This window comes from Alligator mississippiensis, chromosome 16 (assembly GCF_030867095.1).
Source record: "Alligator mississippiensis isolate rAllMis1 chromosome 16, rAllMis1, whole genome shotgun sequence".
NCBI lineage: Eukaryota > Metazoa > Chordata > Crocodylia > Alligatoridae > Alligator > Alligator mississippiensis.
This window is the reverse complement of record NC_081839.1, coordinates 9794107-9807954: the sequence shown is the minus strand read 5'-3', so window position 1 is coordinate 9807954 and position 13848 is coordinate 9794107. Positions and strand designations below refer to the sequence as shown.

At 49.7% G+C, this 13848-nt stretch overlaps 1 protein-coding gene across 8 annotated transcripts in view; it reads left to right on the top strand.

Annotated features, from left to right (window-relative positions):
* KANK3 (KN motif and ankyrin repeat domains 3) overlaps positions 1 to 13848 on the top strand; it is a 56659-nt gene that overhangs the window by 30520 nt on the left and 12291 nt on the right. For all 8 annotated transcript variants that reach the window (XM_014599858.3, XM_014599855.3, XM_059719580.1 and 5 more), the window contains exons 3-5: positions 927 to 2867; positions 3965 to 4064; positions 4292 to 4534. In XM_014599858.3, the coding sequence (XP_014455344.1) occupies positions 927 to 2867; positions 3965 to 4064; positions 4292 to 4534 (2284 nt within the window). The remainder of the gene's footprint in view (positions 1 to 926; positions 2868 to 3964; positions 4065 to 4291; positions 4535 to 13848) is intronic.

Below are 13848 nucleotides of genomic sequence, written 5' to 3'. Positions count from 1 at the left end.
CCCAGGGTTTGAATTACGCTTCAATTCTCGGGGAGCCTGAAAGAAAATTGGCTGGGGTTGGGGCTGTGTGTATGGGTCCCCTGCCAGTACTGTGGAGCTGGAGCCGGTGGTGGTGGCAGCCAGAAGGAGCTGCCATCGCCACCTGGGCTGTTTAGAAAGACGTGGGGTAGGCCAGGTGTGCAGTGACATATGACTGTTGTGGGGCAGGGCTGGCACAGGCGGGGTGAAGGGGTCCTCACTAGCTCAAGAGGGGTTCTCGTCTCTTATGGGGGTCTCAGCCCCCCCAGTCTCCCCCACAATTCGAACCTTGGTTGCACCTGACAATTATGTCTCCTGATTCTGGATGAAGGATTGTGCTGCTCCGCTGGGTAACACCCCTAGACCGGGTGGCTACGAGTATAGGTAGTGCAGCAAGGACAGAGCTCTTAGTTCCCCAAGTAGGGAAAGGGGAACTGTGGTGCCCACCTCCTTGCTCCTCATAGTTTAACCCCTGAGTTAGGCCACGTCATTGCATTCAGGCACCTACCTTTTCTGCAGTCAATGGAATCCTTTCCACTGCGATGTGACCAGACCCTTTTATCACCATCTCATAGCTCTGTCTGCAGTGACTGTAAATGCATTTTTATCACCGCCTTAAAAATTTTAATGAATCCTCGTTTTCAAATTTGGGTTTGAAACTCACCTAGTATCGCAGAGACAGACTCATGCTTTACAAGGGGCTCCAAGCAATACAAGGAGGCCAGATCCCTGCTTCCTGTCTGCAGCAAGGCAGGGGAGTACCAGGGCCTTTCCTTCTACCTACTTAATTGGTCTGGCATCAAGCCCATGCCCTGCAACGAACAGCAGGAGTTAAGCAAGCATCCGAGATGCGTTTGCTGCACTCTTTACTGTCTTGACTCTGTACTTCTCTTTGGTTTTCCTTACAGACTTAGGTGGCCCTTTCCTATATAGAGACCAGGATGACAGAGAGAAGAGCTCCTATTCTGTGGAAACGGCATATGGCTTCACATTAGATCTAGATTTCCTGAAATATGTAGATGACATTCAGAGTGGGCAAACTCTGAAGAAGTTGCATCGGAAAGCGAAAGGACCCAAGCAGCAGCTCAGCTGCCTCAGAAGTCCCGGAAGCCATGCTAGTGGATGGACCTCTACTGAATCACTGGCATCCACAGCCAGCGAGGATGGAAGGACCACCCTCTTGTTATCTCCACACGCAAGAACACAGTCCAACTCCTCAGAAACAAGAGAAGCCCTGAGCAAACAAGTTTCCAACCCAGTGTCTCCAACTCCTGTTATAAACCTCCTCCCACCTCCATCCCCCAAATCTCTATTGAGAAATCCCCGTGTGGAAAAAACCTTGCTAGAGACAAGTAGGAGACTAGAGCAAGAGCAGCTGAATTTGCTGAGTAGTGGGAATGCACAAATACCCAAGCCACCCAGCAGCCCCTCTAAAACAAGCAACTCCATCTCCAGTGCTGCCTCAGTTACCCAGAGCCGCTCATGCTCCTCTGTGCCTTCGAATGGAAATGGGGACAGCCAAGCCACACTTAGTCCGTCGCTTACAGGTTCTATGAGAATGAGCCCTTTTAGCTCAGGGTGGACTACACCAGCCACCAATCTCAGTGCCACACATCTGCAGCACGTGCGGGAGCAGATGGCTGCTGCCCTCAAGCAGCTGAAGGATCTGGAGGAACAAGTCAAGACCATCCCAGTCCTAGAGATGAAGATCGCTAAACTGAAGCAGGAGAAGGAGAAGCTGCTGGCGGGTTTACAGGAGAAAGCTTCGCCTGAAACAAGTGAGACTTCTGCTTTTACCTTCCCCCCCCAGTCTCCCACTGCAAGTGAGGAGCAGCCCCCAGTGAGCCAGGAAGCACAGGCAGAGCTGGAAGGTGAGGCTGAGCTGGGCAAAGCTCGAGCAAGTAAAATTACGGAGTTGAGGAAACTCACTGAGAAACTATCCACTTCAGAGCGTAATGTGAGAGCCGGCAGAACGGGGACTCGCCCTGCCAGACCTAGTGACAGAGCGTGTAAGTCAGTAGGCGTGGGTGAGGAAATGGACATGAACGACGTCGTGTTCTACTACCAATCGCAGAAGCTGTGCCGAGAGGTAGCAGTCGGCCAGGAGACCGAGACCAGGGATGCTGCAGTGTGGGTCATGGAGTCCTTATTAGGGCTTTCTACCGAATCGGAGAAGGAAATCGAGCTGCTGCAGCACACGGTTAGCCACCAGAAGGAGGTAATCAACATGATGGAAGGACATTTGAAAGAAGCAACTAAGGAGCTGGAGGAGTTGAGGGTAGAGGTTTGTTCCAGAAGGCCAGGAAAGTTGATAGATAAGGAAGTAATGGCCAAGCCTCAACTGGCAGAAGCATATGTAGAGGCAGTCGTGCCAATGCAGAACCAGGCAGTGGGCAGTCCCCTGGAAATGATAGATGAGGGAGTCGATTGCTCGCCTCACATGTTGGGCATTGGAATCAACTATGATTTGAAAGGTAAAGAAGTTGCGGTAGGTCCAGATTCAGCAGCTACCTGTGAAGAGAAAGCCACTCAAGCCAATTTAGAGGCGGGGAGCACTGTGCCAAGTATTGCAGCAGTGGCAGAGGCAGGTCTACAGGCAGCTGCTGACAAGTCTACACAAAGACAGAAAGATGCAGGAGAAACTGGAAACCAGGTGAATGTCACTGAGCCTGGAGCTGCTGGTGGCAGTAAAGCAGCTGGGGCCCCAGGAGAAAAAGGGCCATCAGAAAAGAAACAAAGTCCGTGTTTGAGCCTCAAGGACTCCAAGACAGGGGTGCAGGAATGTGTCCCCACGGCACTGGAAGTGACTTGGGAGAATGACAGCAGAGCTCCTCTGAGTACTGGCACTGGTAAGTCCCTTACCATGAACATCTGAGCCAGAGACAGAACTCAGTCCCTGAGAGAACAATTCCACAGAAATCTTTTTCCTTGTGTTAATTTGCAAGAAATCCTGAACCCGGGGTGTTAGCCAGTCTGAACCACAGCACAGCCCCAAGCAGTCCAGAGCTCGAGTCTCCTCTCCCATCCAACAGGTGACACCCATGCTGCTCTGTTACCTTCAGCACTGCTGTTCACCGTTGGCGGGGTGGGGGAGACTCGAGAGCCCTACTGCCAAGCAGAGAGGAAGCTGCATCAATCGGGCATGGAGAGGGATGACACGGCTTAGTAACCACTTTCCAGTTTATGCTCTCACATTGGAAAAACAAATCAGTGGAGAGTTTTGTCGGGGTGGATGAGGCTGTATGCTGCAGGAGTGGGAGGGCAGGGCTTGCGTGCTGCATGAAGGGTGGAGCCCACTGAGTCAGGAGGGCAGGACTGTGTGTTCCTGGGGTTCAGAGACAGGGATTTCAAGCAGTGTGTATGTGAGGGCAAGGATGGTGGGTATTTAACACCTCCCACTCGAGCAAGCAGCTAGTTGGAATTGGAGCTCAAGGCACGTGGGTTTGTTCCTGTCCCTGCCACACTCTGGACAGTGTCCCTGAGAGTTACTCTCCTGAAACGTGGGATGTCCTCAGGGAGTAGAGGTGGACAGAGTGGCCAGTTTTCTGCTACAGCGGGCTCGTGCTCTAAGTGTGATGACTGCAGAAGTCTGGATGGCTACAAACCCCAGGCTTTCAGGGCTGGGCTTACAGGAGCATCTCAGAGCTCAGCAATTACATGATGAGCTGGAGAGGAAGCCATCCTGGCCCAAGTTAGCCTGCCTCTGGCAAGCTGCCACAGCCCACTGCCACCTGCTTCCTCCTATCTTCATTACCATTCCTGTGTGTCCGGGGCCAGCAACCCTGCTCCATTTCAGTCCTGCTGGCAAAGCCAGCCTCCCCTCCAATAGACAGTGTGCGTCTGCAGTTGGATGTCTGCAAGGCTTGGGTCCTGTCTCCCACCCTGTCTTTCTGTGCTGGGGTGGGGCTTTCTGCTATGTGACCTTTCCTTCTCTGTTTCTTCACAGGATCCCTGAAGTCCATCATGAAGAAGCGAGATGGGCTACCAAAGAACGAGGCTGAGGGTGGCAGGAAGAGCCTACAGTTTGTGGGGGTGCTGAACGGGGAGTATGTACCCTTCCCACTTTTTGCTAGGGCAAAAGATTCAACCCTATGTTTCTGTAAAACCTGAAGCCACCCCTTTGTAAAGTGCAGCAGCGGGGCAGAAAGACTTTGCTTTCTCGTGCATGCTGGGGGCAGAGGGCAGTATTGTTCCAGATCTCATTCGGCGCAACATGGTTGCCTCGGGAGTGTTGTGTTGGCAGAACCCTAATCTGCTCTCTCTCACTCGGCAGGTATGAGAGTACGTCCAGCGAGGAGGAGGATGGAGACAGCTCTTCTGAGAAGATTTCACCCAACAGCTCCGACAGCGATGCTGAGGGTGGCACTGATTCCTCAGATGAGGATGTGAATGTGGGCGAGAATGAGAGCGACTTGGAGAATCCTGAAGTAGACACAGAACAGAGAAAGAGAGAAGAGCAGCATGAACACAGGGAAGAGCATATACCAGCCCCAGAACCCCCAGAGGTGAAGGAGAAGTAAGTGCGGGGGGGTCCCCTCAGGGCTCAATTTCTGCTTGGCACCCACCACAACCAGGCTTGGCCAAAAGGTACATTTATGTCAGAGCCCTGCCCACCTTCACTGTCAAAGTCCCTTGGACCTGGTAGAGTGTGAAGCAAGTAGACTCTCATTTAGACCTATTCCACAGAAGCATTTGGAGCCAGGAGCAATAGCAAGTGCTGGGTGTGTTGCCCTCTGCCTCTCTGGTGTGCCAGGGGAAACCTCAGCTGCAGACTGGCTGGAGCTGATTGAAAAGTTAAACTTTACTTCTTCAGAAAATTTCGAAAGAAATGTAACCTATTCACAGAAAATTACTCCCCGCTGTCCAGAATGAAAAAGAAGCAGAGCCACGAGGTTCTAATTGTAATTCTTTGCGTCTAAAATTGTGCCAAAATTTGACAGTTTTGGTAAAACATTTGAACCTCGTCTTTCAGCAGGAGAAAAAGTTCACGTAGGAAAATTGTGACTAGCTCTAATCTCAGCTGAAATGACAGGTGCAAGTCAGACATGTAGAGCATCTTGTACCCGAGGCAAGCCAGCATTTCCCAACAAGAGGCTGCCAGCAGAGGCTGTTGGAGCCATTTCTAATACAGTCACTCAATCTAGAGTTGCTAAAAGTTTCATTTTATTCCCATTATGACCTTCCCCTGGGGGTGTTGGCAGCCACCTTGCTGGGATAGTTGGTAGATGAACCTTTTAGGTAATTTGAGCAAAATCCTGAGTAATTCCCATGTCTTGGGGCCCATCTAGTCACTTTGGAAAGGATGCTATCTGCAGGGCACTCTGAGAAGTACATCCATAAAAGCTGTGGAAGTTTGACAGCTGTGCAGAGGCACTTCACTGCGAGGACACCGTGCTGGTGGGAACCAAGAGTACTTTATTGTAACCATCTGCCTGTTTTGAAATGTGTGACTGGGGCAGGCACAGCAGAAAGCCTCCTTCAGAGAATCAGAGAGAAGTAGGGCTGGAAGAGACCTCTGGAGGTCATCAAGTCCAACCCTCTGCCTGCCTGAGGCAGGATCATGCTTGTCCAAACCAACCTGTACAGATCCTGGTCTAACCTAACACAATCAATCCTGTCACATGGCTGCAAGGCATGACACCCTAACTTGCCAGAGGTAAAGCATGGGGACAACGATGGTCAGTGCTTGCTGCTGCAAAGGTTGTTAAAATGTGCTCCAGAGAGCCAAGAAAAGAGCCATGCCTCTCCCCCTCCCTAACCACATAGGAAGGTAAAACCTGCAAGAGTCTGTACCATTCTGACCATGGGGCAAAATTCCTCCCTGATGTAGTGTTTGATCTGACCCTGCGTGGAGGGGCAAGACCCCTAGTCAGAAACCTTTGGGTTTTAGCTGCAGCAGGAGCATTGGCACATCCCAGTCAAAATCCTAAGCCTTGGCTGCAGCCAACCAAATGCTTCTGAGGAAGACCAAAAAAAAAAACCCCAAAACAGATACCTGTAACAACAGGAGGAGGGAAAACATTCCCAGCCTCATGTGGCAACCAGCAAAGCCCAGAACCATGCAAAATGCTAAACACTCCATGCTAATCTGCAACCAGGGAACAGCCTCCACTCAAGATGCCTAAGGCATAGGCAGTGTTGCTTAAGGAGTAGGCCACCAGGGGATGGGTAGAGACAGGTGCTGGAGTCAAAGGTGCCACATCCAAGGGGGAACTCCAGAAGCAGAATCCAAGTCACAGGGCAAGTCAGGGTTTTGGAGCCAGGGACCAAGTTGCCAAAGCCAAGTGGAGTTCCCAAAAGCTAGAATCCAGATGCAGGGCAGAGCTAAGCAGTGTCAGAAGCCAGAAAACCAGATAGCACAGGATCCAAGGACACTTGCCACAGCAGACCTTCAGGCAGAACTGTTACCTGGTCTCCGGTCTGCTGCCACAGGTGGACTAGATGAGGCTGGTCTCCCCACCAGCCCATTAGGAAGCCTGAACAATAGCTAGCTGGTTCATCAGCTGGGGTGGGGCTGCCAGACAGAGCCTCTGGCATGTTTGGCAAATGGGGTAGTTAGTCCAAGTCGGGCTGTCTCCCCTTTCTGTATCGCCTGCATAATCTTATGCCATCTCCTTTAATCTTTCATAACTAAGCCAGTTGTGGAGCTCTGCTTCTTTCTCCTACAGCCGAGCATTATCATCTTGTCATCTCCAATTTCCTCCTGCTTTACGCTACAGACGTCTACTCGTTATTTCTCAACGATCTGGTGATGAGGGCTCCTGAGCTTCTAAGTCCTGTTCTTTACAGAGTACTTCAAGCATAGCTGCTCCTAGCACATATATGACCAATGCTTTTCCAACCTCTGGCTTGTCTCCAAGGACAGATTCCACAACTTCCCTAGGCAGCCTGTTTTACTGCCTCACTGTTCTAAAGGCAAAGAAGTCTTTTCCTCATATCCAGTCTAAACCTACTTGGTGGCAGCTTCAGGCCATTAGTCCATGTCCTGCTCTTTGCAGCAGTGGAGAAAAGAGATTCTCCCTCTTCTTTCAGATATTTGAAGGCTGCGATCACATCTCCTTTTACTTGCCTTTTCAACAACCTGGACATCCCTATTTCTTTCAACCTCTCCTTGTATGACTAGCCTTCCAAGTCCTTTATCATTTTTGTTGCCTACCACTGGACCCTCCCTAACTTCTCCAAGTCCTTTTTAAAATGTAGAGCCCAAAACTGCCCACGGTACTGTAGATGAGTGTCAAGTAAAGAGGTACTATCACCTCCCATGTCTTGTACCTAGTGCTTATATAGGTGGAGCCCAAAACCATATTTACCTTTTGAGTAGCATCAATCTGCAGAATCATGCTGAGTCTGTGATCCACCAAAAAGTCTAGATCCTTCTCATGGTGCTGCCATTGAGCCAGTTGTCTCCCATTTTGTATTTGTGGTTTTGATTATTCTTCCTGAGGTATAACACCTTGCATTTGTCACCCTTGAATTTCATCCTGTTGGCTCTAGCCCAGCTCTCCAGTCTAACAAGATCCTTCTGAATTGGGCTCCTATTCTCCAGCTTGTTCTCAGTTCTTCCCAGCTTTTTGTGTCATCTGCAGATAAACATGTTGAATGGCACCTGGCCCCAGAACAGACCCCTATGGGTCTCCACTGAGATGAGCCAGTAGTAACAGCTTGGAGCCTGCTGAGAGAACACCACCTTAGCAGGATGGCTGCAGCTCCGGAAGGTCAACATGGAGGGTAACACCTAAAGTAGTTCAGAGGTTGGGGAGGAATTAAGGGGAAGAGGAGGTTTCTAGGGTCCCAGGGAGGGGTCTGGAGCCCAGATTGGGCTGAGAGTGTGGGACCAGCAAGGGTCCAGGAGCCCCAGGGGAAGGGCTAAATGGAAGAGAACATTGATGAGGATGCCATCTGCGAGGCATGGGACATGGTGTAGGGATGGAATGGAGCTATGCAATTTGCCCATAAAGCAGGGACCACAGGCACCTGGTGATTATTTGAGGGAGCAACTTAGGAAGCCCTGGAGCAGCCTCCCTCCTGTAAAAGTAAAAAGACATCAAAGCATGGTGCCTGGTGGGTGACTGAAGGGGTGATTGCCCAGAAAGAGGGCTGAAGGGATTTCAGGGGCTTCATAGAATCAATAGGAAGTTAAGGTTGGAAGGGACCTCAGGAAGTCACATCTAGTCAAACCCCTGCTCAGAGCAGGACCAGCCCCAACTAGATCATCCCAGCCAAAGCTTTGTCTAGCCAGGTTTTGAAAACCTCCAAGGATGGAGCTTCTACCACCTCTCTGGGTAACCTGCTCAAGTGTTTTACTACCCTCCTAGTGAGAAAATTCTTCCTAGTATCTAACCTAAACTTCCCTTGCTGCAACTTGAGTCCACTGCTCCTTGTTCTGTCATCTGCCACCACTGAGAACTGTCCAGCTCCATCCTCTTTGGAACTGCCCTTCAGGTAGCTGAAGGCTTCTATTAAGTCCCCTCTCAGTCTCCTTTTCTCTAGACTAAATAAGCCCTGTTCCCTCAGTCTTTCCTTATCAGTCATGTCCCCCAGCCCCCTCACTATTTTTATTGCCCTCCTGGCTCATATTCAGCTTGTTGTCCACTGTAACCCTCAGGTCCTTTTCTGCAGAGCTGCTGCCCAGCCAGTCAGCCCCCAGCTTGTACCGGTGCATGGGATTGTTTAATCCTAAGTGCAGAACTTTGCACTGGTCCTTGTTGAACCTCATGAGATTTCTTTTGGCTCAATCCTCCAATTTGTCCAAGTCACTCTGAATCCTAGCCCTACCCTCCAGTGTATCTACTACTTCCTCCAGCTTGGTGACATCTGCAGACTTGCTGAAGGTGCACTCTATGCCATCTTCCACATATTTGATGAAGGCATTGAACAAAACCAGCCCCAGGACCGTCCCCTGGGTCACTCCACTTGTTACCAGCTGCCAGCTAGACACGAGCCATCGATTACTACAGTAGACCCCCATTTTACATGTATTCGACTTACCCGTGTCTTGCGTTTATGCGAATTAATATTAACACCCAAGCAGAAAAATACACCCCAAGATGTGCGTCATTTGCGTATATACGCATATATATGTGAATGCCTTGCGAGATGCGCAGACTGAGTCAAACAGAGTTACACGCAGCTTGGGGTCCCAAGCAGGATTCTGGAGGCTCGCTCAGTCTCAGTGTCATCATTGTGGTAGCAGCGTCTCCTCTTAACGCTCTCAGTTAAGAGCTCTCTTAACCCCTTACACTTCATTAAGTGTTCAAGATGAGTGCTTCTAATAGCGATTCTGCAAGTGCTTCTGCCTCTACAAGGAGAAGAAAAGCTATAACTTTGGAAGAAAAACTTGAAGTTGTGAAGAGATACGAAAGAGGTGAGAAGACAAAGGAAATTAGGTGTGCTACAGGGCTCAGTGAGTCAACTATCCATACAATTAGGGACAATGCAGAGAAAATTAAGGTGTCCTGTAAGATTGCTACACGTTTATCTACTGCCCGTGTTTCATTAACAAGGTCGGCTATCATGGAGAAAATGGAACGCATGTTGACAACATGGATTGAGCACCAGAATCAAGAACACGTGCCGCTTTCGACCCAGGTGATTCAAACAAAGGCACGCAGCGTTTATGAAGTGTTAAAACGTGAAGATCCTGAAGCCAAGCTATTTAATGCAAGTGCTGGATGGTGTGATAGATTTAAAGCACGCCATGGATTTCATAATCTCAAAACGATGGGCGAAGCAGCAGCTGCTGATAAAAGCGCTGCAGATAAATTTCCTTCAATCCTACAGGCTGCTATTGAGGAGGGAAGCTACGATCTGAGGCAAGTTTTCAACTTGGACGAAACTGGACTCTTCTGGAAACGGATGCTGAGTCAAACATTTATCTCAGTCGAGGAGGATAAAACTGCCCTAGGGTTTAAGGCTATGAAGGATTGCTGCACACTGCTGCTTGGAGCGAATGCAGCTGGCGACTTCAAGCTCAAACTGTTGATGGTTTACCGTGCTGAAAACCCTTGGGCACTTAAGGGTTATGCAGAGGGACACCTGCCTATTTATTGAAAAGCCAGCCGAAAAGGATGGATTACTGGATTATTTTTCCAGTTGGCTGCATTTGGAATTGAGGGCTTATTGTGACAGGCAAAATCTGCTTTTCAAAATTTTACTGCTTCTTGATAATGCTCCAGGACACCCTCCCAAGCCTTGGCAACCCCAGTGAGAACATTAAGGTGGTGTTCTTGCCACTGAACACAACGTCGCTCATCCAGCCCATGGATCAGGGCGTTATTTGAGCTTTCAAGAGCTGTTGTCTACAGAAAACCTTCATGAAGCTTATCAATGAGACAGGGTCAAAAGAAAAGGCAAATGTCAAAGAATTTTGGAAGAACTTTAACATCAAGGTGGCCATAGACATCATCGAAGACACCTGAAATGATGTTACACAGCAGTGCCTTAATGGTGTCTGGAAAAACATCTGGCCTGCTGTTGTAAATGATTTCCGAGGCTTTGCTGCTGACGAATTTATCAGTGATGCAAGAGATGAGATCGTCGAGATGGCTAAGAGTGCAGGCTTTGAGCAGGTCAGCGAGGAAAACACGCTTGAGCTGCTCGATTCCCATAGGGAGGAACTCTCAAATGACGATCTTCTTGAGCTGGATAAGGAGCGCCACGAAGAGGAAGAGCCCATGGAAGAATATGAAAGGGCCTTTCCCCGAGTTCTCGTGATGAAAGGCATGGCTCATGCATTCAAACTTTTGGATGGTTACCTAGTCTTCTTTGATGCAAACAACCCCAATCATGAAAGAAATGCTAAGGTTGCCAGACTGATGAAGGAAGCTAATGCCTGCTACACAGAGCTTTACAGGGAGAAGTGGTGCTGCTCGGTGCAGTCTTCCTTGGACAAGTTCTTCAGGAAGCGGAACAGCACTATCTCGACTCAATCAACCGACTCTCAGCCCTCCACTTCTGGGGGAGAGATATCACCGCCATCTTTTGATGTGTTCGGCCTGGATGAAGACTCGGCTCCCCATTGATGGATGGATTGAAGATGGTTGTATGTCCATTTTGTATTTTTGTGTGCATTTCTTATAATGTAACTGAATAAATATGTTTACAATATGTTTTTGTAACATAATAAATAAAGTATTGGTTGAAAAAGGTTTTATTTTGGTACCTTTGGTGTCATAAATGTGAGGTCTAAGGAATGCGACCCCTCACTTTTCTATTATTTCCTATGGGAAAATTCATCTCGAGTCATGTGAATTCAACATACGTGAGGTTTCTCAGGAATGCAATATTACACGTAAGTCGGGAGTCTACTGTACTCTCTGAACCCAATGCTCTAGCCAGTTTTCTATCCACCTTACAGTGGATTTTCTATCCACCATACTTCCTTAGCTTGCCTGCAAGAATGCTGTGGGAGACCGTATCAAAAGCCTTGCTAAAATCAAGGTACACGGTCTCACCGCATCCGCAGAGCCAGTCCCCTTGTCATAGAAGGCAATAAGGTTGATCAGGCATGACTTGCCCTTGATGAATCCATGCTGATTGTTCCTAATCACCTTTTTCTCTTCGAAGTTTTTAGAAATGGATTCCTTGAGGATCTGCTCCAGGGACTGAGGTGAGGCTGACTTGTCTGTTGTTCCCTGGATCCTCCTTCTTCCCTTTCTTAAATATGGGCACTATGTTTGCCCTTTTCCAATCATCTGGGACCTCTCCTGATTGGCATGAGTTTCCAAAGATGATAGCCAGTGGCTCTGCAATCACATCAGCCAACTCCCTCAGCATCCTCGGGTGCATCCCATCCAGACCCATGGACTTGTACGCATCTAGCTCTTCTAAGTAATCCCTAACCTGTTCTTCCAGCACTGAGGGCTGCTCATCTCCTCCCCAAACTGGCCACCCCTGGAAAGGCACCTCTCCACAGAAGGCTCTTGAGATCTAATCTGCCAGTTCTTTCAGTACCCAGGGATGAAGTTCACAGACCCTGCTGACTTAAATTGATTCAGATCCATCAAAAGGGTTGCCTGTGCACATGCTGGGGGGGGGGGGGGGGGGGTGTTAATTACAACGGTTCCCAGGCAGCCACTCTAATTAAAATGTCCCAACATAATGTGTTTTAAGCCCCTGCACATTTAAAATGGCCACAGGACACTTTATCTAAACCTCATTCTATGAGGTTAAGTTAAAGCTCTCCGCAGCCATTTAAAACATGGGGGGGCTTAATACATGTGACGCTGCAGCAAGACTCGATTAATTAAGTCTGTTCCAACGTGGTCTAATTAGAATGTGAAGGAGCACATGTATAGGTACTTGTGACGGGGCAAACTCCCAGGCCTGGTCACAGTACCGGCCAAGCCACCCGCCTGTCTTTGGCAGTCTGCCCGGTCTTTCCTGCCATGCCTTGTTGTTACTATAATGGTTGCAATAAATTGGGAGGCTGCCCATTTAAGACCCCGCTGTCTAGGGATGTACACATGACTCCAACCTCGCCTTATCATGCCCCATGCCTTACAGATGTCATCCTTGAGTTGCTGTTTGCTCCAGTTTGAGGCTGAGCCAAACTCAGCCCTTGCTAGGCCTCGCACGTTCATCCTATCATTCCACCCCAACAGGCCTCATTCACACCACTCGCTGTCACTGGGCCTCTAGCACTCCACCCACTCTCACTGGGCCTCTTACTCTCTGCTCCGCATAGGTAGGGCCACATTCAACCTGCTTTGCTCCCTTGAGTGGTTCCCATAGGCCTTCAGGCTTGCCTGTTTGCACCCTTTGACTGGCTCTGGCGCAGCCTTTCGGACCTCTCCCATGACCCTCATCTAAGTAGTGACCAGCCAATTCACCTCACCCTGGGCGGAGTTCTGACCCAAGCCCCTTGCTGGGTTACTCTTCATTTGCACCCTCTAATTAGGGTCAACTGCTTGTCCTCTGTGCCTCAGGCCTACTTCCGGCCTCAGGCATCCAACGACTTACCTGGGCCTAACTGCTCCCTTCCTGGGGCCTCAACACATGCCTCCTTTTTTGGGGCCTCAACACTGCACCCCTTTTCCAGGGGTAGCTACTCTGCCCTGCTCGCTGGGGCCTACACTGTGCCCCTATGTTGGGGCCTCAGGGTATTACACCCCCACGGGCTCGTGCCTTTCCATAGACATACCTGGTCCCCACTGCTACCAGGGTCTTACATCCCCACAGGCTCAGGTGCCTCTCCCATAGGCATGCCTGTCACTCGGGAGGTAACTGGCGTAGCATTCTTGGGGGACTATCCTGCCATGGACAACCCTACCAGACCACCCTTCCCTGGCAGGGTGCAGTTTTAGGTCTTATCTAGGACCAGGCAGGCCTACCTGCCCTGGGCTTGCTCCCTCATTAAGATGCTGTCCTTGGGCTCCCTCTCATTGGGCCCAGCTCTCACTCTGGCCCCATTCTGATCTTATAACAGCCTGCATGCTGGCTGACCCCTACCCTCTTCGGCTGTGATGTCCCCCACATATTGAAGGGACCTTCACCCCTTACAGGCTCTGGCCCAGCCTCCAGCATCTGCCTGCAAACTGCTTCTCTGTTGGCAGTCCCTGTTCGCTGGCTCCCTGGTCACCTTGGTCTTTTTTTTTTTCTGGCCAGTATATGTATAGAAGCTCTTGTTGTCTTTAACCTCCCTTGCCTGGTGCTGTTCATTCTTTATCTTTGCCTCCCTGATTTTGTCCCTGCAGGTTCTTGCTATTTCCTGGTAAGCTTTCTTGGTGACCTGCCCATCTTCCCATTGACTCTATGCTTTTCTTTTGCTTTGGAGGAATCGTAGAAGTTTCTTGTGCAACCACACTGGTCTCTTGCCATTCTTCTGCTTCC